Source organism: Oryx dammah, unplaced genomic scaffold (assembly GCF_014754425.2).
Source record: "Oryx dammah isolate SB20612 unplaced genomic scaffold, SCBI_Odam_1.1 HiC_scaffold_17, whole genome shotgun sequence".
NCBI classification, from domain to species: domain Eukaryota; kingdom Metazoa; phylum Chordata; class Mammalia; order Artiodactyla; family Bovidae; genus Oryx; species Oryx dammah.
Window position 1 is genome coordinate 64,726,862 of NW_024070201.1, and position 27,065 is coordinate 64,753,926.

A 27,065-nucleotide genomic window follows, 5' to 3' on the forward strand; every position below is an offset into this window, starting at 1 on the left:
CCTGGGTGTTCTTTGGAAGGACTGATGCTAAAGCTGAAACTCCAATACTTTGGCCACCTCATGCAAAGAGTTGACTCATTGGAAAAGACTCTGATGCTGGGAGGGATTGAGGGCAGGAGGAGAAGGGGACAACAGAGGATGAGATGGCTGGATGGCATCACTGACTCAATGCACATGAGTTTGGGTGAACTCCTGGAGTTCGTGATGGACAGGGAGGCCTAGCGTGCTGCGATCCATGGGGTCGCAAAGAGTCGGACATGACTAAACAACTAAACTGAACTGAACTAAACTGAAAGGGAAATAGAGAATTTAGGAAATACTTTGTTAAGTTGGGGCTGAGAATGATCTATTTTGGTATCATATGTGGATCAAATTAATCTTGATAATGGCCAAATCACCATTTGTCTTATGCACATGGATTTAGGAAGATGCTTGCCTTCTTTGAGCCTAATGATTTGGTTCCATGTTTTCCAGACCCACACATGCGTGGTTGTGTGAATGGCTGGGGTAGGCTGTGGAAACAAGGGTAAAACTGGCAGAATTCATGCATTTTGGTATGCCAATGGCCTTTTGATAACCCAGATTATTTTGGAACTTACTTGTAAGGCTGACTTTATTTTTGTACTCTGAAAGTGTAAGAACTTCTTGCAAGGACTTGGATATTTTAAGGAGGTTACACTGTTTTTGTTTTTCCGGGTAAGGAGTCTGTTCTGTTTGCAGATTTCTGTGTGCTCATTCCATGCCCAGAGAATCTGTTGCAGATGTGGTGACTTCATTTTGAGTTCAGTTTAGGCCCCAAATTGAGCTGGAATAAATGATGATGCAAGTTACATAAACTGCATCTCCAAGCACACTAATTTTTTCCCTTTCAAAATATCCTTAGGCGCCAGTTCACATTATAAACTAATGACCTGAAAAAATTCCTCCTAGAGCACAAGAGTTGTGAGTGCAAAAATATGTCTTAAATCACTAAGTGTCCTTTCTTACCCTGAAACTTTTAAATACCTCTGAAAAACTACACAGGACTTAAGGTCAGGCCTAAGAGTTGAATGATAGCCAACAGAATTGACCACAGTCAATGTAGTTAGTTCTGTTTGAAGCAAGATATGAAAGTTTTTTCTTCAGAGTTTTCTCCTCCTTTCCAGCCCTTCATTTGCCTTAGTGTATTTGGTTGTCTTGCTAATATGAAGTGAAATCTTATCTGTGTTAAAGTAGTTATCACCATGTAAAGTTACGTACATTTCTTTAGTTTCTCAAGTATGCTTTCACTGATTGACTCTTCTATTTATTTTTATACTAGTTATATGCCAGAATGCTTATGAGATTCATTTTCTTTCCAAGAGTGCTAAAAGGGTCAGTAATCCTATTAAAAATATTTCCCTGGAAAAAATTAAACCATAGCCTTTTTGAGGAAATTCACATTACTGCTTCAGGTGCTTGGAAAACAGTTGGAAACTGTTAATATTGTAGCATAATTCTCACTCCAGTACATTTATATTGACTATGTTTTGCAGTTTGTTTTTTCTTTAAGCAGCTCTGGTTTTTATTTTTATTTATTTTTATTTTTTTTTAATTTTTATTTTTTAAATTTATTTTTTATTTTACTTTACAATTCTGTATTGGTTTTGCCATACAGTGACATGAATCCACCATGGGTGCACATGCGTTCCCAAACATGAACCCCTCCTCCCACCCCCCTCCCCACAACATCTCTCTGGGTCATCCCCGCGTACCAGCCCCAAGCGTGCCATATCCTGCATCGGACATAGACTGGCAATTCGATTCTTACATGATATTATACATGTTTCAATGCCATTCTCCCAAATCATCTCACCCTCTCCCTCTCCCACTGAGTCCAAAAGTCCGCTATACATATCTGTGTCTCCTTTGCTGTCCTGCATACAGGGTCATCATTGCCATCTTTCTAAATTCCATATATATGTGTCAGTATACTGTATTGGTGTTTTTCTTTCTGGCTTACTTCACTCTGTATAATCGGCTCCAGTTTCATCCATCTCATCAGAACTGATTCAAATGTATTCTTTTTAATGGCTGAGTAATAATACTCCATTGTGTATATGTACCACAGCTTTCTTAGCCATTCATCTGCTGATGGACATCTAGGTTGTTTCCACGTCCTGGCTACTATAAACAGTGCTGCGATGAACATTGGGGTACATGTGTCTCTTTCATTTCTGGTTTCCTCAGTGTGTATGCCCAGCAGTGGGATTGCTGGGTCATAAGGCAGTTCTATTTGCAATTTTTTAAGGAATCTCCACACTGTTCTCCATAGTGGCTGTACTAGTTTGCATTCCCACCAACAGTGTAGGAGGGTTCCCTTTTCTCCACACCCTCTCCATCATTTATTGCTTGCAGATTTTTGGATCGCAGACATTCTGACTGGTGTGAAGTGGTACCTCATTGTGGTTTTGATTTGCATTTCTCTAATAATGAGTGATGTTGAGCATCTTTTCATGTGTTTGTTAGCCATCCGTATGTCTTCTTTGGAGAAATGTCTATTTAGTTCTTTGGCCCATTTTTTGATTGGGTCATTTATTTTTCTGGAATTGAGCTGCAGGAGTTGCTTGTATATTTTTGAGATTAGTTATTTGTCAGTTGCTTCATTTGCTATTATTTTCTCCCATTCGGAAGGCTGTCTTTTCACTTTGCTTATATTTTCCTTTGTTGTGCAGAAGCTTTTAATTTTAATTAGGTCCCATTTGTTTATTTTTGCTTTTATTTCCAGAATTCTGGGAGGTGGATCATAGAGGATCCTGCTGTGGTTTATGTCGGAGAGTGTTTTGCCTATGTTCTCCTCTAGGAGTTTTATAGTTTCTGGTCTTACATTTAGATCTTTAATCCATTTTGAGTTTATCTTTGTGTGCAGTGTTAGAAAGTGATCTAGTTTCATTCTTTTACAAGTGGTTGACCAGTTTTCCCAGCACCACTTGTTAAAGAGATTGTCTTTACTCCATTGTATATTCTTGCCTCCTTTGTCATATGAGGTGTCCATATGTGTGTGGATTTATCTCTGGGCTTTCTATTTTGTTCCACTGATCTATATTTCTGTCTTTGTGCCAATACCATACTGTCTTGATGACTGTGGCTTTGTAGTAGAGTCTGAAGTCAGGCAAGTTGATTCCTCCAGTTCCATTCTTCTTTCTCAAGATTGCTTTGGCTATTCGTGGTTTTTTGTATTTCCATACAAATCTTGAAATTATTTGTTCTAGTTCTGTGAAAAATACCGCTGGAAGCTTGATAGAGATTGCATTGAATTTGTAAATTGCTTTGGGTAGTATACTCATTTTCACTATATTGATTCTTCCTATCCATGAACATGGTATATTTCTCTATCTATTAGTGTCCTCTTTGATTTCTTTCATCAGTGTTTTATAGTTTTCTATATATAGATCTTTAGTTTCTTTAGGTAGATATATTCCTAAGTATTTTATTCTTCTTGTTGCAATGGTGAATGGAATTGTTTCCTTAATTTCTTTTTCTACTTTCTTATTATTAGTGTATAGGAATGCAAGGGATTTCTGTGTGTTGATTTTATATCCTGCAACTTTACTATATTCATTAATTAGCTCTAGTAATTTTCTGGTAGAGTCTTTAGGGTTTTCTATGTAGAGGATCATGTCATCTGCAAACAGTGAGAGTTTTACTTCTTCTTTTCCAATTTGGATTCCTTTTATTTCTTTTTCTGCTCTGATTGCTGTGGCTAAAACTTCCAGAAGCTCTGGTTTTTATAATCATGGTGTATATTTGATGATAAATACTGTGTTTTACCAAAATGTTTAGAGAGATTATTACTTATTAATTTTAAGCAGACATTTATGATTCAGTTCTTCAGTTCAAGAAGTTAAGACCGAGTTTAAGATTTGTATTAGAAAACTAGTGTGCAGATTTTGAGTTTGCTCATTATCAGTGAAGACATTATTATATTTTTGACATTATTGTGGATAAAGATAAGAGGCTGACTTTCAATCTTTGGTATTTCAGTTTCTTTGTGAATATTGATACCAGACTGTGTGTCTAAAGGAAAAAAATGCTTCTTCCTCTTTGTTATGTTTCTATCATTGTTTAGGTTACAAAAACACAGATATAAATAATTATGTTTGATTTTCTGTTAACGCATTCACTCATTTATTCATTCAACAATCCTCTGAGTGTCTTATTGTCTGAATTTCTTGTTTTAGATGCTAAGGATTCAAAAACATTTAAGATATAGTTTGTGTTCTCAAGCACTCATCGTCTCCCACACATACACGCATACACACTCACACCATTATTGTCTTTTTGTGTGTGTGCTTCGGAGTAAATGATGAATTTCCATTAAGGTTGCCAGTTTTACCAATTTCAGCTTAAAATGCTTTGGAAATTGCAATGAATCTACTGTAATTTTATGATTAACTCTTAAATAAGTCTTTGCTTTTCATTCTCTCATTTCATTCTTTAAATACCTAGAATCCAGATTCCCAAGTGATTTTATCAGTTTCTATATTATCATATAATAACAGCTTTCTACTCACTGCCATATTTATATACTTAAACCAGTTGAGATCAAAGATTTTGTTTCTGATTTTGATGTGTTCTTGTTTTCTTGTGCCATTTTCATTTCCCTTTCAACACTTCATGCTTTTAGCCTTTTATTGTTCTTTCAACATATATTTGAAAAAAACAAAAAAACAACCCTGTCAACTCAACCTGCCTTTTCCCCTTCATACTTGTTAATATTTGAATGAAATTCCCTCTTAGGTAGAATATTATGTGTCTGAATGTTCTGGACAAATGGCCACACCTGTGACTTTATAATCAGGTTGTGGTCTAGTCTTTTGATTGTCTCAAAATCTCTAAATATGTTTCAGTTTTTCTTAGGTTCTAATACTCTTAATAATCACGAGAGGGTTTGACGTTCCCTTATAAGCAGCTAACATTTATTATGTACTAGGTATTATGCTTGGCACTTTACCTGGATCATCTCAAACTTTGTAATAACCTAGTAAATTTCTTTTTTTCCATTGTAATTTTTAAAATTTTTGTTATTCTCCATTTACAGATGAGAAAACCAAGGCTTAAGTTTAAGTAAATTGCTGTTATGGACTAAACTGTGTCCCTTCAAAATTTATCTGTTGCAGCCCTAACTGGTAAGGTGACTGGGTTTGGAGACAGGGCCTTTTAAGAAGTAATGAAGGCTAAACGAGGTCGTGAGGTGGGGTCCTAGTTCAGTATGACTGGTGTCCTCTTGAAAGGAGAGCTGCAGCAGGGATATTGCACACAGAGGAAAGACCACGGGAGGCCACTGCAAGAAGGCAGCCTTTTGCAAGCTAAGGTGAGGGGACCTCAGGAGAAAAGCAAACCAGTGCACGCCTTGATCTTGGACTTCTAGAATCTAGAAGTGTGGGAAAATAAATTTGTGTTGTTTCACGCCACCTAGTCTGTGGTGTTTTGTTATGGCAGCCCTAACAGAATTACCTAAGGACCTGTAACTATTTAGTGATGGCATTGGAATATGGGCCTAGTCATCGTAGCTCTAAAGCCCATACCCTGAGCCATTTCACTTTTCTGCCTTCCACATAGCAAGTGGGCAATTCTCGAGATCTGAGGAGTCCCTGGCATGTGGGTAACGTGAGTCATGGGAATGGATGTGCTTCCTCAAAATATAATTACTCTGTCTTCTCCAGAGTGTAAGCTCCATGAGGTCTAGTTGCTTGAGGGTTTTGTTCATTATTATTATTTTTGTGTCTAAAGCAGTGACTGGTAATGTAGAATAAATTGATGCTTAATAAATATTTTTTGAATAAATGAAACAAAAAGAACATGTGAGAACGCAGGATGGCAGAAAGATGGACAGGAGGTCCTCAGACCAGACCCTAAAGGACATCCACATGTAATGGCTAAGCACAGAAAGAAGAGCCTGCAAAAGATGCCCTGAATTTGGAGTTGATATACTAGCTAATTGGGAGCCACAGCGGAATTTGAGTGTGTGCGTGCACACAAACACACACACAAAGTGATTTTGAAAAACACAGGTAAAGAAGGAGAGAAGCAACTAGAGTCAGGGAGACTAGCTTAGGCAAGAGGCTGAGCAGAAACACATATACGGTGGTACAGACTCCATTAGGGCCGTGGAGGAGGAAATAGAAAGGAAATAGGGCCAGTGAGACTCTGCAGGTGAGGAAGTGCAGCCCTTGGTAACAAGTGACTGACAGAGGATTAGGGAGAAGAAGCAGCCAAAGACGAGTCACAAGCGTCCTGCCTGGAGATCCCAAGGCCCACCGAGGCCAACTTGTTCACAGTTCTCATTTCGGGAGCCTTTTCTTTTTTTTTCCTTACTGAGTGTATGTATATTCTGTCAAAGAGCTTAGAATCTTGGGCTGGGATTTGGTTTACACTTCTGGACTGATAAACTTCGAGTTGTCACTTCAGCCAAAGGGATATGTATCACCACTCACACTTGACAACTTCTAAAAAAGGTAATTAAAAATGAAACTGGTGGCAGCACATAAAACAACACGTTTCCAAAGTTGACATATCCTTTTGGTCCCCAAAAGCTATCTTGAATTTGATTGTTAGCGATGCATCTTTAGACTTCCATAGGGAGACGAAGCATCTTTTCCCCATCTGAAGTATGAATTTAAAATCTGCCATTGACAAATACCTCAGAGAAAAATAGAGAAAGCAGCTGGCCCTCTTACCAATTTCAGAGCAGGAAAGGAATTTCAGTAAAGCATAAAAACAGCTTTCTGTCATAAAAGAAAGCACGACAACAAAACATAATCTTTGCTGCATAGCCTTTTGCAGTTGTTTTCTGTCGAGTATTAGAGACCAACGGGCTTAGCGTTGTTTTGACACCCTCATCACTGGCAGATTGCCCGCCAGCGGAAGTTGGAAACGAACTGACCAGCTTCATGCTTCCAGGTGGCACTTAAGCCACTTTTTTTGTGCTGTTGTTATCAGTCATTTAATTCCCTGCTGAATATTGAGTGGTGTTTTCAGTTCACAGGCCATTTGCAGTTTCCTTCTGTTTCCTTTTTCACATAAGCCACATTAAAAAAAAAAAAAAAGGCAACTTGGGAAGTACGTTTACAAATGTGAATTTAACAGTAAAGTGCACTGTTGAAAATAGCACAGCAAGTAGTAATAAACTTGCTTTAAATTAGGATGTAGACCACTGGGATGTTAACTTCAAGAGAAAATTGTAGAAGGCATCAATGAGGATTTGCTAATAAAAGCAAGTAGGCAATTAAAAAAAATCCACCAATTAATCTGGCATCCAAATGGAGAGAATAAGGATTGATTGACTGATTTTTTTTTTTGAGGTGGGGTTATTGGTCTGTCTAGTCAAGGCTATGGTTTTTCCAGTGGTCATGTATGGATGTGAGAGTTGGACTATAAAAGAAAGCTGAGCGCCAAAGAATTGATGCTTTTGAACTGTGGTGTTGGAGAAGACTCTTGAGAGTCCCTTGGACTGCAAGGAGATCCAACCAGTCCATCCTAAAGGAGATCAGTCCTGGGTGTTTATTGGAAGGACTGATGTTGAAGCTGAAACTGCAATACTTTGGCCACCTGATGCGAAGAGCTGACTCATTTGAAAAGACCCTGATGCTGGGAAAGATTGAGGGCAGGAGGAGAAGGGGATGACAGAGGATGAGATGGTTGGATGGCATCACCGACTCAATGGACATGGGTTTGTGTGGACTATGGGAGTTGGTGATGAACAGGGAGGCCTGGCGTGCTGCGGTTCATGGGGTCACAAAGAGTCAGACATGACTGAGTGACTGAACTGAACTGATTGCTGAAAAGACTAAAAGGAGAAGAAAAAAAACTCATGATTTTATATCGGTCATACATTTAGTGGCTGCCTGTATGTGACATATTTATCACAGCATAGCATCAAATATCAGATAAACACCGAAGGAGAAAAGGAATATTGGATGAAGTGAGCTACTTTATAGCAGAGTCCAGTGGAAGAAATAGCATCAGCTGCTGAACCTGTTCTTTCTCTTTGGGGGAACATCTGCAAATGGTAATTAAGCAGTTTTCATTTGTTTCTCTATTTCTTTTGTCGTCACTAAATCACTACACTTAGGGAGAAATTGACAAATTATGAAACAGAAAACTGCTGGTTCAGTTGCAGAAGGAAATCCACCCCCCACCAAACTATGATGGATTTTGAGCTGATCAAGCCATTTTGCTTTAGATATATTAGCATAAATCTTCAGCTGCAGTTGTTACAATTCATATTCATTCTGCACAGGAATATTTGGTTCATAGATAGTCATTTGTTTTCTGTGTCTGCTGTAGTTTAGGTGTAATTGGATAAGGAAAGAAAATGTATTTAAGTATTTACAACATTTTGAATTACAATCATTAAATTATTTTTGGCAGTGTTTTTGACATGTATTTTCTTACAGTAAATATCTTTTCTAGTGTGTTTTCTCGGTAAAACACACAAAAGATATGATGTGAAGTTTTAAATCTGGTTTATGTCCTAATAAATGAGTCATTTTCTTTCTCTTTTTATAACTTCTCAACACAGAAACATATATATATTATTTAGCATATTTTATATGTATGTATAAATTAGAGGGGTGTACTGCTACTGCTACTGCTAAGTCACTTCAGTCGTGTCCGATTCTGTGCGACCCCATAGACGGCAGCCCACCAGGCTCCCCCGTCCCTGGGATTCTCTAGGCAAGAACACTGGAGTGGGTTGCCATTTCCTTCTCCAATGCATGAAAGTGAAACGTGAAAGTCAAGTCGCTCAGTTGTGTCCGACTCTTAGTGATCCCATGGACTGCAGCCTACCAGGCTCTTCCATCCATGGGATTTTCCAGGCAAGAGTACTGGAGTGAGGTGCCATTGCCTTCTCCGAGAGGGGTGTACTTTCTTGGGCAAGTCGAATTTTGAACTTTTTCAAAACACAAGCAAAGAATTACTGGTAGCCAAAGAACATTTTTTTTTTTTTGGTTGCACTGGGTCTTTGCTGCTGCACATGGGTTTTCTCTAGCTGTGGAATTGGGGTGTGAGGGCTTCTCATTAGGGGGGCTTCTCTTGTCACGTATCATTGGCTCTAGATGTACAGGCTCGGAAGTTGTGGCACGTGGGCTTAGTTGCTTTGCGGCGTGTGGAATATTCCCAGACCAGGGATCGAACCCATCTCCCCTGCATTGGCAGGCAGATTCTTAACCACTGGACCACCAGGGAAATCCCCAAAGAAACTTTTAAGATGGCTCCTATCATCCTTTAAGTAGCCAATTTAAACAGTATGAAGTGCATGCGCATTTGTTTGGAGTGCTGAGGAAGACTTGGCACCCCCCTCCAGTATTCTTGCCTGGGAAATCCCATGGACAGAGAAGCCTGGCAGGCTACAGTCCAGAGGGTTGCAAAGAGTCGGACACACTGAAGCAACTTAGCACACAGGCACGCATTTTTAAGAAATCATTGTTGTCAATGTATTGTTATACTTGATGGAAAAAACTAAATTACTGGACTTGAAACTGAGGTGGTCGCAAGACTGTGTCCTTTCATTCAGTGAGTGGGTACATATTCACATCTGGATGGTTTTAGCAAAATGTTTTTTCAGGCATGGAACAATAATATTTTCTTTGAAATGGTCCACTAAACCCAAACGGATACAAACAGGAAACCGTGTTTTAACCAAACTCTTATTTTTCTTATATGAAAATCAAACCGCAATCGGTCTAATATGACATTTTTTGTCTTTTTCTCCTTCCTATTTGGATGTGTCCCAGATAGGATAGCTTGAAGTAACACTAGTTAGCTCACTCTTTTTGCAGCCCATTGCTCCCTTAGCACACTGAGGAACCGCTGGACCATTTTTGCGTGCTTTCCGGACGTAGCTTCTTTTGTTCCAGTTTTTGTGGTGTGCAAATCACTGATTAGAAAAAAAGGGTTGTGAACCAAGTGCCATTTTTTCCCCACCTTCTCTAAATCATGCTTTGTGTGACTTGTAGCCACTCATCTAATTTCTGAGTACTGATTCTAGTTCCTAATTGTGGTGTCAATCCAGTTTTTCTTGCTAATGTTGAGGCCATTTCTGTATTGACTGTCTTCCTGCTGTAATTCAGGCATTGAGTTGGAATCTGGGAATACAAGATTAAATGAGACAGAAATATGTCATTCTTACTAATTTCTGTGTCCTGGGTGTTCCAAGTGCTCTAGATGTATGAAAAAGCAATAGCAATCTGTATATTTGTAGACATTATAGTTATAAATTGATTGGGGAGCCAATACTCACTACTCTTTACATAGTGCTGATTAAACAGTATCCAGAATATTGCCTTTGGTTTTGGAGTCTGAATTTTCAGTTGAATAAACACTTAATATGAGTTAAGAAAAGAGCAGTAAGAATGTTTAGAAACAGTGGATTTTCAGACTTTTCTTTTGTTTTTTGCTTCAATTTTTTTTTTTTTTTTTACATTCAAGGATGTCTTGGAGTACTCTGAAAAAAATCGAGTGTGAAAGACATGTATAATTTATCTCTGTGTTTGCATTGCTCTCACACACCAATGTATGTGTCCTTTGTTATTACAAATTTGTACAGAAGAGGTTATTCTACCTCATAAAGTTTGAAAACTTGTAGGAAGCCTTTATTTATGAAGAGACAGAAGAAAATTACTCCAGCTTTCTCCAACCTGTGTGAGTGAAAGAGACTGTCTTAAGTAGATGCATCTTTGTGTAGGCAGGCAGAAGGGCATGATCTCAGAGTGAAGGGACGTTTCTTAGGTTGGCAGGATTTAGTTTTATGGGGAACTTAGTATACTGCCCTTGTGTTTCTTACTTTGTCATAGGTAGGATGAGTGTAATGGAAAGGATGCTATTCTAGTATAGGATTCAGAAGACCGGATGCTGGCATTCATTAATCCTCTGAGATTGTAGACCTGCCACTTACTCTCTCTGAACCTGTAAATCAGGGGTAACCCTGTCTGCTTGGTGTCTCATATGGTTGTGGAGATAATCAGATGAAATATACATGAAGATACTTGGTAAATTTTAAAGATTTACTCTCAAGTATTATGATTATGCAGACTGTAATTTAAAAGAGGAACATCAAGGTTAAATGTTAAAGAAATCTTGACTTTACAATATAAAAAATGTAAAATACTACGTATAGTATTCTCTATTTTTATAAGGTGTCATGTATTTCGGTATTGTTTCCCACACTTCTTCACTGAGGTAGCTAAAGCCAACTGTGTGCAGTATGTATTGCGTAGTGGTGATCATGTGTGTTACGCAGTGTAACGCTGTACAACGCAGGGAATAATCCTACACTGGCCTCTGGTGGATGGACTAAATAATATGTCTACATAGATCCTTCAGGCAAAGGTATATTTATGTGCTTTGACAAAGACAGGTATCAGAAACCTCTAATTATAAATTTTTTAGATACTGCTCCATGGAATCTTTACTTGGGACTCTCACCTGAAGTATATGTAAAGATCACCTGGGAGAGGGTTATTAAAATGCAAGTTCCTGGGGACCAATCTCCCAACTCTGATTTACCAGTTCTAATGTGTAGCCCGGGAGCCTTGACTTTCAGACCAGCTTTGATAAACACTCTAAATGAGATTAAGGAAGGGTGTGGGAAGATGGATGAATTCCTCAGAATTCTTGGCTTTTGTATATATAGTATTTCTCTAGGAATAGTTTCATAGCTTTCATGAAATTGTCTACACTTTACCCAAAGGGCAGGGACAATTATTGTACTTTAAATATAACTTTTAATTTAATGCCACCATTTTATATTATTTAAAAGATACTTTGACAGTGAAAAAGCATGACAAGTTGCAGGAAGGATTAAAAATTTTTTTTAAAAATTGTTTTAAACTGAAATATAGTAGATTTATAATGTGTTAATTTCTGCTGTGTAGCAGAATGACTCAGTTAGACACATATACATGTTCTTTTCCATTATGGTTTATCTCAGGATGTTGGAATAAAGTTCCCTGTGCTATACAGGAAGACCTTGTTGTTTATCCATTCTGTATATAATCCTTTGCATCTACTAACCCCAAACTCCCAGTCCATCCCTCACCTGTCCCACTCTCCTCGGCAATCATAAGTCTGTTCTCTGTGTTTGTGAGTCTGTTTCTGTTTTATAGTTCATCTGTGCCATATTTCAGATTCTACATACAAATGATATCATATGGTATTTGTCTTTCTCTTTCTGACTTGCTTCAGTTTGTATGATAATGTCTAGTTGCAAAAATATATGGAACAATTCACGAATTTTGTATGACATCTTTGCTCCAGGGCCATGCTGATCTTCTCTTATTTAATAGCTGATCTTCTATTATTTCAGTTTTAGTATATGTGCTACCAAGCGAGCACTATAGGAATGGTTTTACTTTGATCTTGCTAATCTGATACAGAGGCGAAGATACGATCGCTTACAGAATTTTAGGGTGGTTTTTGGTTCAGGATAAATTCTGTCCCAAGTCTGAAGGATTATAGTGCTTGTATCTGTAGGCCAAAGTTACCCAATCACAGAGAAATCTCCTGTCTACTTCTGTTGCTACCAGAAGCGTGTTTGAGTATTTTATCATTAGCAAGTGCACAGGCAGGAGACTTGGGAGGCCACCCAGGCTATGAAGGCATCTTGTTATGTGTATTTCTAGGAAATGCCCCACCAATAGTTCTGTACTTTTGGTAACTTTTCTGCTCTGTATTTCATACATGAAGCTTCTTGGTAAGTTTTAAAAATTTAGTCAAACATAAAATTTTATGATTGGGGTAACTATGATTTATAAGAGGGCCCATCCATAAAGAACAGACCCTGTGGACACAGTGTGGGAAGGAGAGGGTGGGATGAGTTGAGAGAGCAGCGCTGAAATGTAGACACCACATGTGTTAAATTGACAGTCAGCAGCAATTGCTGTATGGTGCAGGGAGCACAAATCTACTGCTCTGTGGCAACCTAGAGGGTGCGATGGGTGGGAGGTTTAAGACGGAGGGGACATATGTACCTATGGCTGATTCATGTTGATGTATGGCAGAAGCCAATACAATTATGTAAACTAATTATTCTCCAATTAATGATAAATTTAAAAAATTAAAGAGGGACCACAAAGTTAAATGCTAAAGGAAACTTTTGTCCAAAATATTAAAGCATGTAAATGTAAAATACCATATATGTATGTCTTTCTTCAGTATTTTTAGGAAAGTCTTCTTAAGAAGGAAGGAGATGCATGTAGGTATTCTCCCTGAATTGAGGGTTTGAAAACAAAATGCTTTTCACTTCTATAAATGAATGTTTATTTTTTTCTTCTTGTTCATGGTAGGAAATTAGAAAATACAGAGAGACACCAAAACATATGCACCCACACAACAAAACAAAAAACGTACTCTTGCTCCGGCAGTAAGATGTTTAGCTACTCTGTGGTCATTCAGAATGAAAGTTATGTTTCTCCTTCTCCCTTGCAATTGGGTATAGCCATTTGACTAAGTAAGTGCCTGTAAGAAGTGAGGGGAACTGATGTGTGTAACTTTGAAGTCACATCCTCAGGAAACATACCCTGGACTCTTTTTTTTTTTTCATTTCCCTTGGCACGAACTAGGCAATCATTGGAGCAATTCCATAGACCCAGAGGTGGAAGCCCTATGCTGAGGATGGCAGGGCACCCCACCAGCCTGGATCTGTGCATCGTCTCATGGAGCAGAGCCTGCCCACCTGCCCCGTGAGGAATAAAATGAGAGAGAAATAAAATTCTTGTTTCAGCTGCTCTGTTTGGGTGCTTCCTCCATTTACTAGCTTAAACTAAACCTTGGCGAGTAACAGAGGGAAGCAGACATCCATGCTTTCTTCTTCTCTTTTCTTCATCCTCTTTCTTGAAGCAAGGGTGCTTCCTCCTGGATCATGTGGAGAAAGGTGGTTCCTTAAAAATGGCAGAGCAGAAAGATAGAAGGAGCCTGGGTTCTAGGATGACTTTGTGGAGCAGAACAACCATATTAGCTCTGAATTATCTCTACTTGTACTATTACATGAATGAGAAATAAACTGCTGTCTAGTTTAACCAATTGTTACTTTGGGTATCTGTTTAATGTAGACAAACATATATCCAATTAATAAAACCATAATCTTGTGTCTTAAGAGATAAACCATGGGCATATTATATATCCTTCTTGAATTTTTCTTTTAGTTAATTTGTATATATGAAAGGCAGTGCCAAAGAATGCTCAAACTACTGCACAATTGCACTCATCTCACACGCTAGTAAAGTAATGCTCAAAATTCTCTAAGCCAGGCTTCAGCAATATGTGAACCGTGAACTCCCTGATGTTCAAGCTGGTTTTACAAAAGGCAGAGGAACCAGAGATCAAATTTCCAACATCTTTTGGATCATTGAAAAAGCAAGAGAGTTCCAGAAAAACATCTACTTCAGCTTTATTGACTATGCCAAAGCCTTTGATTGTGTGGATCACAACAAACTGGAAAATTCTTCAAGAGATGGGAATACCAGACCACCTGACTTGCCTCTTGAGAAATCTGTATGCAGGTCAGGAAGCAACAGTTAGAACTGGATATGGAACATCAGACTGGTTCTAAATCAGGAAAGGAGTACATCAAGGCTGTATATTGTCACCCTGCTTATTTAACTTATATGCAGATTACACCATGAGAAACGCTGGGCTGGAGGAAGCACAAGCTGGAATCAAGATTGCTGGGAGAAATATCAATAACCTCAGATATGCAGATGACACCACCCTTATGGCAGAAAGTGAAGAAGAACTAAAGAGCCTGTTGATGAAAGTGAAAAGGAGAGCGAAAAAGTTGGCTTAAAGCTCAACATTCAGAAAACTAAGATCATGGCATCCGGTCCTATCACTTCATGGGAAATAGATGGGGAAACAGGGGAAACAGTGTCAGACTTTATTTTTTTGAGCTCCAAAATCGTTGCAGATGATGCTGCAGCCATGAAATTAAAAGACGCTTACTCCTTGGAAGAAAAGTTATGACCAACCTAGATAGCATATTAAAGATCAGAGACATTGCTTTGCCAACAAAGATCCATCTGGTCAAGGCTATGGTTTTTCCAGTAGTCATGTATGGATGTGAGAGTTGGACTGTGAAGAAAGCTGAGTGCTGAGGAATTGATGCTTTTGAACTGTGGTGTTGGAGAAGACTCTTGAGAGTCCCTTGGACTGTGAGGAGATCCAACCAGTCCATCCTAAAGGAGATCAGTCCTGAGTGTTCTTTGGAAGGACTGATGCTGAAGCTGAAACTGCACTACTTTGACCACCTGATGCGAAGAGCTGACTCATTTGAAAAGACCCTGATGCTGGGAAAGATTAGAATGGCAGGAGAAGGGGACGACAGAAGATGAGATGGTTGGATGGAATCACTGACTCAATGGACATGCGTTTGGGTGGACTCCGGGAGTTGGTGATGGACAGGGAGGCCTGGCTTGCTGCGGTCCATGGGGTTGCAGAGTCAGGCATGACTGAGTGACTGAACTGAACTGAACTGGACACAAGTTTTGGATTTCCCCGGTGGCGCAGTGGTAGAGAATCTTATGCCAGTGCAGGAGCTGCAAGAGATGCGGGTTGGATCCCTGGGGTGAGAAGATGCCCTGGAGGAGGACGTGGCAACCTCTCCAGTACTCTTGCCTGAAGAATCCTATGGACACAGGAGCCTGGTGGGCTACAGTCCATAGGGTTGCAAAGAGTCAGACACGACTGAAGTGGCTGAGCAGACACAGGAAGGTCAAATCTGAATGAAGATTGGAAGGAAGTGAGGAAGTTAAACCTGCAGAGACTTGAGGGAAAAGCACCCGAGGCCAGTGGAACAGCAGTGCAGAGGCCTAGAGAGAGCAGTACCTGGCCTGGCTGAGGAACAGTGCGGAGGCCAGAATGGCCAGTGTGGCCTGGTCAGGGGAGAGGGGAGGAGAAGCTGACATCAGAGGCTATGGAAGTGGGGGTGGACGAGGCATGGTAGCTTGGTAGGTCCTTGAATGACTTTGGTCATATTGTATTATTATTATTTTTTTAGTAGCTACAGTTTTGCACCCTTGTTTATGGTCTTTGAATAAATTTTTACACATGGAATTGCTGGTTCAAAGATATGCAAAAATGTAAGGCCTTGATTAAGTAAAAAAATTTCAAGGGAATAGATCAGACATTTTTGGCTTTGTAGTGAAATCTTTGCCCACATAATTATTTTTTTTGATAAATTCTTAGACATAGAAATGGTGCTGAAAGATATGCAAAGTGTTATGCCTTTGAGTGAGTAAAAGTTTTAAGGAGATAAATTCTGTTTCTCTTAGGCAGAGGTCATGACCTTTAACTTTCTCAATTTCTGATTTGCCAGCCTAGCATGGCACAGAACACACAGAGGTCTCGCTGGGTGAAGTGTACTGCGTCGGTCCACCTTCCAGTCTTAATCGTTACATGTCCTTAGGAAGGGGGAAAGGAATTTCCCTTTCTGGAACTGTAAGTTTCTGACAGAGAGGTCCCTAATTCTCCTTAGGCTTACAGTTTAGTAGGAGGAGATCACCATGGAAAATTAAAGAAAGGCAATTGCAGATGATTTCAGTATGTTTGGAGAAGAGAACAGGGTCATGTTTCTAAGACTGTCACCATATGAGATGGTAAGATGATCAGAGAGTTATGTAGCTTCAATTAATATACACATTTCTTCCCTTGTTGGGGTGTGAAGGGAAGCTGGAACTCTGTGGTTGGTTTTTGTTTTGATTTCAACATGTCTTGGCACCACAAAGGAATTGGATTAGTGATGGTGGTCTTTGGATCAAACTCAGTATTTGAATCAAGGGGGTGCCAAATGTGGAAACGATCCAACTGTCCATTAACTGGTGAATGGCAAAAAAACATGTCTATGAAGATAATGGAATAGTTCTAGACTATAAAAAGGAATTAAATACTAATATATACTACAATGTGGATGACCCTCAAAGATGTCATATGAACTGAAGAAGCCAACTACAAAAGAAAATAGGTCTCATTTATATGGAATATCTAGGAAAGGCAACTCTGTAGCTTTAAAAAGTAGATTAGTGGTTGCTGGTGTTTGGCAGTAGGAATGGAGAGTGCCTACAGATGAGTATCTGAGACTTTTGGGGATGATGGAGATGATCAAAAATGTAATTGTGGCGATGGTTGGACAACCCCATAGATGTATTAAAAATTATTGAATTGTACACTTAAGTGACTGCTTGCTCCTTGGAAGGAAAGCATGACAAACCTAGACAGCATATTAAAAAGAACAGACATCTCTTTGCAGCAAAGGTCTGTATAGTCAAAGCTATGGTTTTTCCAGTAGTCATGTATGGCTGTGAGAAGTGAAGTTGCTCAGTTGTGTCCGACTCTTCGCGACCCCATGGACTGCAGCTTACCAGGCTTCTCAGTCTATGGGATTTTCCAGGCATGGGGTGGGGTGCCATTTCCTTCTCCAGGGAATCTTCCTGACCCAGGGATCGAACCTGGGTCTCCTGCATTGTAGGCAGACGCTTTACCCTCTGAGCCACCAGGGAAGCCCTCTGGCTGTGAGAGCTGGACCATAAAGAAGGCTGAGTGCTGAAGAATTGATGCTTTCAAACTGTGGTGTTGGAGAAGACTTTTGAGAGTCCCTTGGACTGCAAGGAGCGCCAATCAATCCATCCTAAAGGAAATCAACCCTGAATTTTCATTGGAAGTACTGCCGTGGAAGCTGGAGCTCAATTACTTTGGCCACCTGATGCAAAGAGCCAACTTATTGGAAAAGACCCTGATGCTGGGAAGATTGAAGGCAAAAGGAGAAAGAGGGTGGCAGAGGATAGAATGGTTAGGTAGTGTAGCATCACTGACTCAGTGGATATGAGTTTGCGCAAACTCGAGGAGATGGTGAAGGACAGGGAAGCCTGGTGTGCTGCAGTCCACGGGATCACAAAGAGTCAGGCACGACTTAGCGACTGAATAAGAACAACACACCTAAGTGAATTCTGCAAATATACCTCGATGAAGCTATGGAGAGGTAGAGTTACTGTTCACAGACACCTAGATGCTTAGCTGAGTTCTTCACTGGATCAGCATATAGCCTTGTGACTCTCGATCTGGCTGAAGACCTCGGAGGGTCCTGCTTGTCATAATTATTTCCTACCAAGAAAATAAACCATATGTGCATAGACTTGACCTGGAGGAGGGCATGACCACCCACTCCAGTACTCCTGCCTGGAGAATCCCATGGACAGAGGAGCCTGGCAGGCTGCAGTCTGTAGGTTCACACAGAGTCAGACATGACTGAAGCGACTCAGCAGCAGCAGCAGCACAGTCTTGAAAATTTTAGGTAGATAAAGACTGTGATACAAAAAGGAAACAAACTTCCCAGATGCCACAGCATCCTACCTTGTGTAGACAGTGTCACTAACAGGTCAGCCTTTTAGGGATTCTGGGAGCTCAGGGAAGCTGCGCTCACATACGCTGCATCTGTACCCACACTGGGCCAGCTCCCTTCTGCAGCCTCGAATGAAGCTGTTGCAAGGGGAACTCATCTTATGGGATGATACATGCAGCCTCTTTGCAGCACAATGTGATCCATTTGACAGATTGCAAGTGTGCTGAAATACCTACAACCACTACCACCACAGAAATTGTTTTTTTGTTTTTGTTTTTTATTTCTAGGGCATGCCACATGAAATTAAGAGAATAGTATAGATTGCCGTGGAAAGATCAGGTGAACCTTTTGAGATATCTCGAGGGAGAAGCATAACCACTTGGAGACAGAGTCTTCATTTCTGTTCTAGAAACACAAGAAGAACCCACTTTGTGAACTCTTCTCCTTTCTAAACTCCTGTTACCGAGGCTCCCTTTACTTCTCGCTTGGATTGTTCGAGTAACAACATACTTTTTACCTCCAGTACCTAAAGCACTCTCCTGCATTCCATCCAGTTCGTTTCCTTAGAACTTGGTCTAATTATGACTCCCTAGGGCCTTGGTATAGTGCAGAGTTTTTGTTAGGCCCTGTAAGTAGCAGGCCTTCCATGCATCGCACAGTATGTACTCCTGTCTTCCTGGAGGTGTGGTAGTTCTTCCGTGTGCGGTTCTTCTTCTATGGGATAGCTCTGCACAGGGCTCACCTGCTGAATCGTGGCCAGTTCTCAGAGTCTAGCTCAGACTCCGCATTCCTATATGAAGTCTTTTGTGATTCTCCTAAACCAACCATGACTTCACCCTTCTCCTTACAACCTCTCCTTTTGTTGTTGTTTAGTTGCTAAGTCGTGTCCGACTCTTCTTGTGACCCCATGACTGTAGCCCTCCAGGCTCCTCTGTCCATGGGATTTCTCAGGCAAGAATACTGAAGTGGGTTGCCATTTCCTTATAGAGGATCTTCCCCACCCAGGCATCCATCCTGCGTCTCCAGCATTGGCAGGTGGATTCTTTACCACTGAGCCACCAGGGAAGTCTATCCTCTGCCTTAGTTGTGTTCTAGCTGAGTGGTTTGCAAACCTGGCTTGACTTCTTAGTCTGTAGACTCTGTAAGGGCAGGGACTGGGTCTTCCCCATCTTGATCACATTGCTCATATTTGATGTTCAGAATACAACCTCTGGGTTGAATGAACTGCATAATTCAACTACCACTCAGCTTTTCTCCCTGAAAATAAACTTACAGCAACTTTACATTCGCTTCACCTTTTTTTTTTTTTTTCTCCCTGAAAGCACCTAACACTGGACATTGCAAAAATGTCAACTTTCAATTCTGGTTTCCTCGGTGTGTATGCCCAGCAGTAGGACTGCTGGGTCATAAGGCAGTCCTATTTCCAGTTTTTTAAGGAATCTCCACACTGCTGGGCATACACACTGAGGAAACCAGAATTGAAAGACACACGTGTACCCCAATATTCATCGCAGCACTGTTTATAATAGCCAGGACATGGAAGCAACCTAGATGTCCATCAGCAGATGAATAGATAAGAAAGCTGTGGTACATATACACAGTGGAGTATTACTCAGCCATTAAAAAGAATACATTTGAATTAGTTCTGATGAGGTGGATGAAACTGGAGCCGATTATACAGAGTGAAGTAACTCAGAAAGAAAAACACCAATACAGTATACTAACACATATATATGGAATTTAGAAAGATGGTAACGATAACCCTGTATGCGAGATAGCAAAAGAGACACAGATGTATAGAACAGTCTTTTGGACTCTGTGGGAGAGGGAGAGGGTGGGATGATTTGGGAGAATGGCATTGAAACATGTATAATATCATATAAGAAACGAATCACCAGTCTAGGTTTGATGCAGGATACAGGATGCTTGGGGCTGGTGCACTGGGATGACCCAGAGAGACGGTATGGGGAGGAGGTGGGAGTGGGGTTCAGGATTGGGAACACGTGTACACCCATGGCGGATTCATGTTGATGTATGGCAAAACCAATACAGTATTGTAAAGTAAAATAAAGTAAAATTAAAAAAAAAAAATCAACCCAACTGCTATTGTGTCCCTCATCTTGGACTTTTGACACACTTTTTTTTTTTTTCCCTGAGCTAGGGTTGTACATTTGTGTCCTGGCAGCTTGAGAGCTCTGACTATGAATAATGAGTCAGTTACCATCCAGCCTCAGGGAAAACACAGTGATCTCTGGCTGGCCAGGCTGAGGCAAGTCCCTCTTCCCTGCGCCCTTTCCAGTGAAGACCATGAAACAGTTGGAATTCAGAGCGCTGCAAAGGGAATTTAGGCAAAACCGTTGTCTGCTGAATTTAGCTTCTTTGGATTTATTCTGATTTATGATTGATTGGCTTTTAAATTGCTTATTTAATCCTAATGACTCTTGCTCCAGGGGAGGCCAGATACCAAGGAACACGTGATTAAGAAGCAGTGGAGTGAAGTAGTTTGGCTGGGCAAATGAAGAGCAGATATTGTCCAGAGAAACATTGCTCTAGGCTAGGAAGGTGATGTGAAAATCACCCCCCTGATTTTCAAAGTACCCAACCTTATTATAAGCATGAATTCTTATCCCCTACGCTCTTGTCAGAAGGCTTTTTGCAGCTACCCAGTGTTGCACAGAATTTTGCACCCCCCTCATAAATTTTTCTTTCCTTATAGCAACGTATTCAATATCACTTCATGACTGGGAACGTGCTCTTGATTTATATCACTGTTGACCATGGTGCAGAAAAACAGACTCTTAGGGGTTGCCAGGAGGATTAGATCATGAATTCTGATGTTGGTTGGGTTGATTTCTGAAAACTTTCCCAGAAGCCTAAACTTTCTTCTCAGCTCATGGACACTGTCCAGCCTTTGAATGGGGGAATTTGAATTTTTAAAAATTTCTTTTGAAACCGAGTTCTCTGAAACAGATCGCTTTCATCTGGAATATATATAGTCAATTTATGATAGGTGTTTAATTTATCAAGGTATCAGTAGTTTCAACCCTTTTCCAGGAGAGTAAACTTTTTCTTTGGCCTGAAAATAGACACAATAGGTATAGTTGGTAGCCTTGCAAGGAAAATGTGTTGGAAGCTTGTCTGTTTGGTATCAAAAGAAAATTGAAATTCCACTGCTTCAGAATAATGAAACTTTTAGGGGAAAAAAATACAAACTTTGTTTCATGTATATTGAAGTTTTGACTCAGAAATACCCAAAAGAAATGCTCTTTCAGGTCTCAAAAACTGACTTGTTCTCTGAAATATTGCTGTTATATTTCTTAAGTGTATTATGTCTGACACTTATTTCAAAGCAAGAAACATTAGGGAGCAGATGAAAGGGTGGAAAAAGACTCTGATGAAAAACAGAAACAGCAGAATATGAGACACACACTTGGATGGGATGTGTGGATCGCCACCAGAATCACTCTGGGAGGCAACATTTGGCACTCGAATCAGGCTTTAGGCCACTGTGGATCCTGGGTTGTGCCATCATCTGCCATTTTGTTATTATCATATTGAAAAGGAACTTTTCTCCTATCTTATTCCGCACCTCATGCGAAGAGTTGACTCATTGGAAAAGACTCTGATGCTGGGAGGGATTGGAGGCAGGAGGAGAAGGGGACGACAGAGGATGAGATGGCTGGATGGCATCACTGACTCGATGGAAGTGAGTCTGAGTGAACTCCGGGAGTTGGTGATGGAGAGGGAGGCCTGGCGTGCTGCGATTCATGGGGTCTCAAAGAGTTGGACACGACTGAGCAACTGAACTGAACTGAACTGATTCTGCCCAGAGATTAATTTTTCTTTGCTTTTGTTTTTTAAAATGATGAAAGCCTTTGTAAGAAGCACTTTGGGGTCTTTGGAGTAAAGCAGTATGTACTCTTGTGAAACTGCTTTCAAGGTTTAGGAAGGAGTCTTCAAGTGTAGGTTGAGTCAGACAGAGACGAGTTTTTTTTCTGCATCTTTCAGATTTTAAAAATGAAAGCTCTATGTGTACAATAAGAAGTTTTAAAAGAGTGAATGAGAAGTTTTGTTCCATCTGACACCTGAACAGTCATTCCACACCAGCATCAGAAGCCAGGACTTCATTATATTTTGCTCTTTATTTTGAAGGAGTTTCATCTGGTTATCTGTCAAATAACCTGGTGTTTTATTGGAAATGGCAGAGGAGTACACTGAGTAATTACGAGAACGAATAGAACTTGTCCTTAGAGAGCATCTGTTCTCCCAGACATGACTGTGCTTTTCAAATATGTAAGTCAATAGATTATTACAGTAGTGTTGTGCTGGGTACACAGTATTTTCTCTGGAAATACTAGACTTAGGTTGTGCTAGACTTAAAGGATGGGCTTCCCAGGTGCCAAGTGTAAAGAATCTGCCTGCCAGTGCAGGAGATGGAAGAGATGCCGGTTCCATCCCTGGGCGGGGGAAGATCCTCTGGAGAAGGAAATGGCAACCCACTCCAGTATTCCTTCCTGGAAAATTCCATGGACAGAGGAAGCTGGTGTGCTGTAGTCGATGGGGTCTCAAAGAGTCGGACACAATTGAAGTGACTTAGCATGCACGCATGCACCTTACCTCTGTTCCCCAATAAGTGCTTCTGTGTTAAATGTCCTGCAGACAGCCCTACAAGTCTTAATTCTACCAAAATGAGGTATTCAGAAACAGACAAAGGATTCTGGCCACCTTGCACCAGGCTGAGGTCATTAGAACGCAAATCCCACTGATTTCAGCGGGCCTCCTCTTGCCCACACCTCCCGTCCCATCGCTCCAGGCCACAGAGCACTAAGCTGCATCCCATCACACAGCAGCGTCCCGCTAGCCATCTGTTTCACACGCGGCAGTGTATCTGCGCCAGTGCTACGCTCCCAGTTAAGTTGCGTAGCACAGTAAGTGGTTAGGAAGGACTGGGTTCAAATCCCTACTTGGCTACTTACCAGCTGTGTCACTTTGAACAGGGTACTTAAGCTCTCTGTAGGCCTTGATTTCTTCATCTGAAAAATGGGGATACTAACAGTACCTACCTGTTGCGAGGTTTAAATGAGATTTATAAGATGCATATAAAAGACTGTATGACACTCAAGTAAGTGTTAACCCTTATTTATTTTAATATTACTGCTAATATTAAAACTAATTTTATGGCTTAAGCCCTGGCCGCAGGGTGGTTGGCTCACTAGCCCTTTCACCTGTCGCTCTGACTCTCGCCCACATTTTAGCCTACGTTTGCAGCGACCCCGGGTACGTTTCCCTCAGTCTCCTCTGGAGCCTCGAATGCAACTTGGGACAAAGGTTAATTTGTCCTCTCTCATCTGAATTTATCCCCCACATTTCTGTTACTGGCACCATGTTATCATAATTTTCTCTTAATTTAGGATGAAATCTTAGACTCTTTCCTTATCCTAAGGACAAAATCATGACTGTGCAAAGATTTAATATAAAGATATTTACTGTTTACAGTTTTTTTTTTTTTTTTTTTTTCTAAAGGAAGCAGAAGCAACTGCTTTTATTGTTAAATTTTCAGGTCGAAGGTTGTTTCAAAGGTTTATTTCCCACATCCTTAATAAGAAACCCCAGCTACAGTCGTCCAATTATGACTCTCAAATGAGCGCTGGGAAAGATGAAACCTAAGGAAGATTCTTGGTTTTCATCTTTCGTGAACTTTGCACCGATCAGTATATTTACATACGTCCTGCCAAGAAGAGAATTTTAAAACATCACTGACATGGTTTACTTAGTCTCATTATGTAACAATGATCCAACATCTAATCTATAAGACACTGCTGTACCACACATCACCTTAAATATAAATATGGTATTTTTACATCACATCGCTGCTTATTATACGTCAAAGTTCAAGTCAATGTGGCATGAAGTCAAGTTTTCTCTAGTCTTAATGACCATCAATTAACTGTCAGGTAGGGAAACGCCAAATATGACAAAGGCTTCCAGTTAACGCCATCAAAGTTGTCACTTCCATGTAGAATCACTGGAATGTGACTTTCCACACTGCAGTTCTTCCTCTTGTGTGATGAAGACCTGATCTGTAGATGGAAGAGCTTCTGAATTTAACCTCTGATCCTGAGTCCAAGTCAGGTCTGGAAATACTAAGGCAATGTCACTGGCAAAACTGTGGGCATAAAATAAAAGCATGCTCAGGCCTCCTCGTAATGGATATCAGCTCAGGAGTAAGCGATTCCATAAAAGTCCTGATTTCAATTAACTGGTTTCTGCATCAGTGCTGTAATATTAAACTCTGGATCTCAAATGTGCACATACTGTCATATTTGTCTAGTGATGTACAATTGTCAAAGCACTAGGTATGTGGTTCTCAAAAATGTTTGGCTTCATAAGACCTGAACCAAAAAGACTACACAGTAGGTTTCAGTGCAAACCCATATAGTGGTGGTTATTGGGCATTAATTATCTTCACACCAATGAAAGTGTTCACTATAACATACAAATTTGTAACATGAATCAAGAATGAGCTTCTGATTTCAAGAGATACAGTATGTCTTTTCACACACGTAATTTGTCCATATTTTAACTATTATTCTATAAATACTTGATATTTATGTCATTAATGCTACTGGGTGGAATAATATTATACAGAAAAATGTTTCACAACCAGGTATAAGAAGTTCTAGAGGGCTAAACTTCAGTTATAAAATGGGTCATAGGCTGAGAAGTCACTACTTATCCACAGTAACTATAAATCAAGAGATGACTGAGGGTCAGTCATCACATGTCCAAATCTATGAATGAATGAATTCCTTAGTAGATTAAAAAAAAACCAGAACATTGTTAGGTGATATTATGTCTGGCAAACCTACAGCACAAAATTAGGTGGCCTTGTTTAGTATGAAAAATAATAATGTAGAATTTTAATACCCCTTTCGGTGCCACATTAAGACATCTTGACGAGAAATCTTTTTTAAAGTAAACTACCAATAAATAAAGTTGCCTGGATGTACACAACATATGTACACACATGGTTCTCTAATTATCAGTTGAAGAGCAGCATTTCATATACAGAGAGCCAAACGACTAAAGCTACACAGTATAATACAGGTTTCCACTAATCATACCAGCAATCTTACCTAGAAAATAACACTTTTCAGTAGTCTTTCCTGATGGACATTTGAAAACCAATGCTATAATTCATCTACTGACATAGATAATTTCCCTTAAGAAACATGTGAGACTGTAAGAGCTGACAAGTTATATCATATTTCAGTATCGTATTACTGGAGCTCCTAGAACAACATAAATCACATAACTTCTGAAAAGTTTAAAAAACAAAAGCACACATCACATTTTAGGTTTCCTCTGTCAGTTCTCGTGCCATAGTCGGTATTCACTCTGTGCCTTCTGTGCGGCCCTGAAGGCTTTCCCACAGCACTCTTAAAATGTTGGTTGTTTTGCAAAGGATGAGTCAAGAGTATGCTAAATAATAGGTCGTGGAAAAAAAAATGCAGAAGATAAATTCCATGTATCCCTCCAAATGTAGAATACTGCAGGCTCCCACGAGCTGGTCAAACTTTCCAACCATCATCTGGCTTCACGCCTTGCAGGATAAGGCCTCCTTACGCAAAGAACGGTTGAGAATATTTGCTCCCCACACCCAGAGCCATTCAGGCATATACTGTGCGAAAAGAAACTGGATGGAATGGGACCAGTATCCTGTGGTCCTTTTTGAAATGCCGAGGGTAGAAACAGCATGATGTGCGTACACTTTTGGGGAAGGCACCAACCACGGGCACTTGTGCAGAAAGCTGCCAGGGGTGGCCACGTTGGTAGCCACGTAGAATGGGATTAAACTCTGTACAAAGATTCCTTTGGAAGCATATTCATACTGCAATGCTCTGCTGAAGTGGTCTAAATAAGCCTTAGACGCTGAGAATGCCGCCAGCTGGGGGGTGGGTTTGCAGCAGGAGCCGGAGGAGATGGTGACGATGGCACCCTTCTTCCTCTCCACCATCCCTGGCAACACGATGTGGACCATGAGGCTGGCCGCGGCGATGTTCACGTTGACGATGTCCCAGAGCGTGTCTTCAGAGACCTGCGTGAAGTACTGCGGATAGGGGTAGAACACACCCACGTTGTTCACCAGGATGCCAATGTCTCTGTCCTGCAAGGCTTCCCGGATCATGTCGTAAATCTCGCGGCCGCTGCTGAAGACCGCCACTATGATGTCAGTCTCCACGTTGTAGGTGTCAGCTATGTCTTTAGCGACCATCTGCAGCTTCTCTTGGTTCCGGCTGATCAGGACGATGTTGAGCCCACGGCTGGCCAGCTCCTCTGCATAGGCCCTTCCAATCCCGTCCGTGGCACCACTCACGACCGCCCATCTTCCATACTGCTTGATCAGGTCGGCTCTGCTCACCAGGCGCGGGATGAAATGCAACCTGATGAGGCTGTAGAAATCACAGACGACAGTGATGCTTTTTCTGGCCGTGTACCAGGCTCTAACCAAGGCGAGGGCTTCCATGTAGCAGTTGCAGGACCTGGCGATTTCCCTGTACAAGAGGTAGAAGCTGTCCACGGCAGCCATGGCGGCCTCCTCTGCCAGCTCTGGGCCTCCAGGAGCTGCTCTGCCTTCTCTTCAGGACAAGCTGCAGAGACGGCGCGGCCTCGAAGCTGGTCCCGCCAAAGACTGTTTACAGTTTTAAATAAT

At 40.7% G+C, this 27,065-nt stretch overlaps 2 protein-coding genes, 1 non-coding gene and 1 pseudogene across 6 annotated transcripts in view; 1 reads left to right on the forward strand and 3 right to left on the reverse strand.

Annotated features, from left to right (window-relative positions):
- The window catches only part of LOC120876887 (intraflagellar transport associated protein), a 71,266-nt gene that overhangs the window by 19,965 nt on the left and 24,236 nt on the right, over positions 1-27,065 (forward strand). The gene's annotated exons all lie outside the window — the stretch shown is intronic.
- LOC120877162 lies at positions 12,233-12,357 on the reverse strand (annotated as a pseudogene).
- On the reverse strand, positions 17,441-17,513 carry TRNAC-ACA. Its single transcript has one exon. It is a non-coding gene; the product is annotated as a tRNA-Cys (tRNA).
- Positions 23,871-26,971, reverse strand: LOC120876886 (inactive hydroxysteroid dehydrogenase-like protein 1). Its single transcript, XM_040259027.1, has one exon. It carries the CDS (start codon positions 26,940-26,942, stop codon positions 25,950-25,952), a length of 993 nt encoding a protein of 330 aa, XP_040114961.1. The 5' UTR covers positions 26,943-26,971; the 3' UTR covers positions 23,871-25,949.

Bases quoted from the DNA above. Each gene is read 5' to 3' on its own strand.
- LOC120876886 (XM_040259027.1), bottom strand. From the start codon at position 26,942: ATGGCTGCCGTGGACAGCTTCTACCTCTTGTACAGGGAAATCGCCAGG.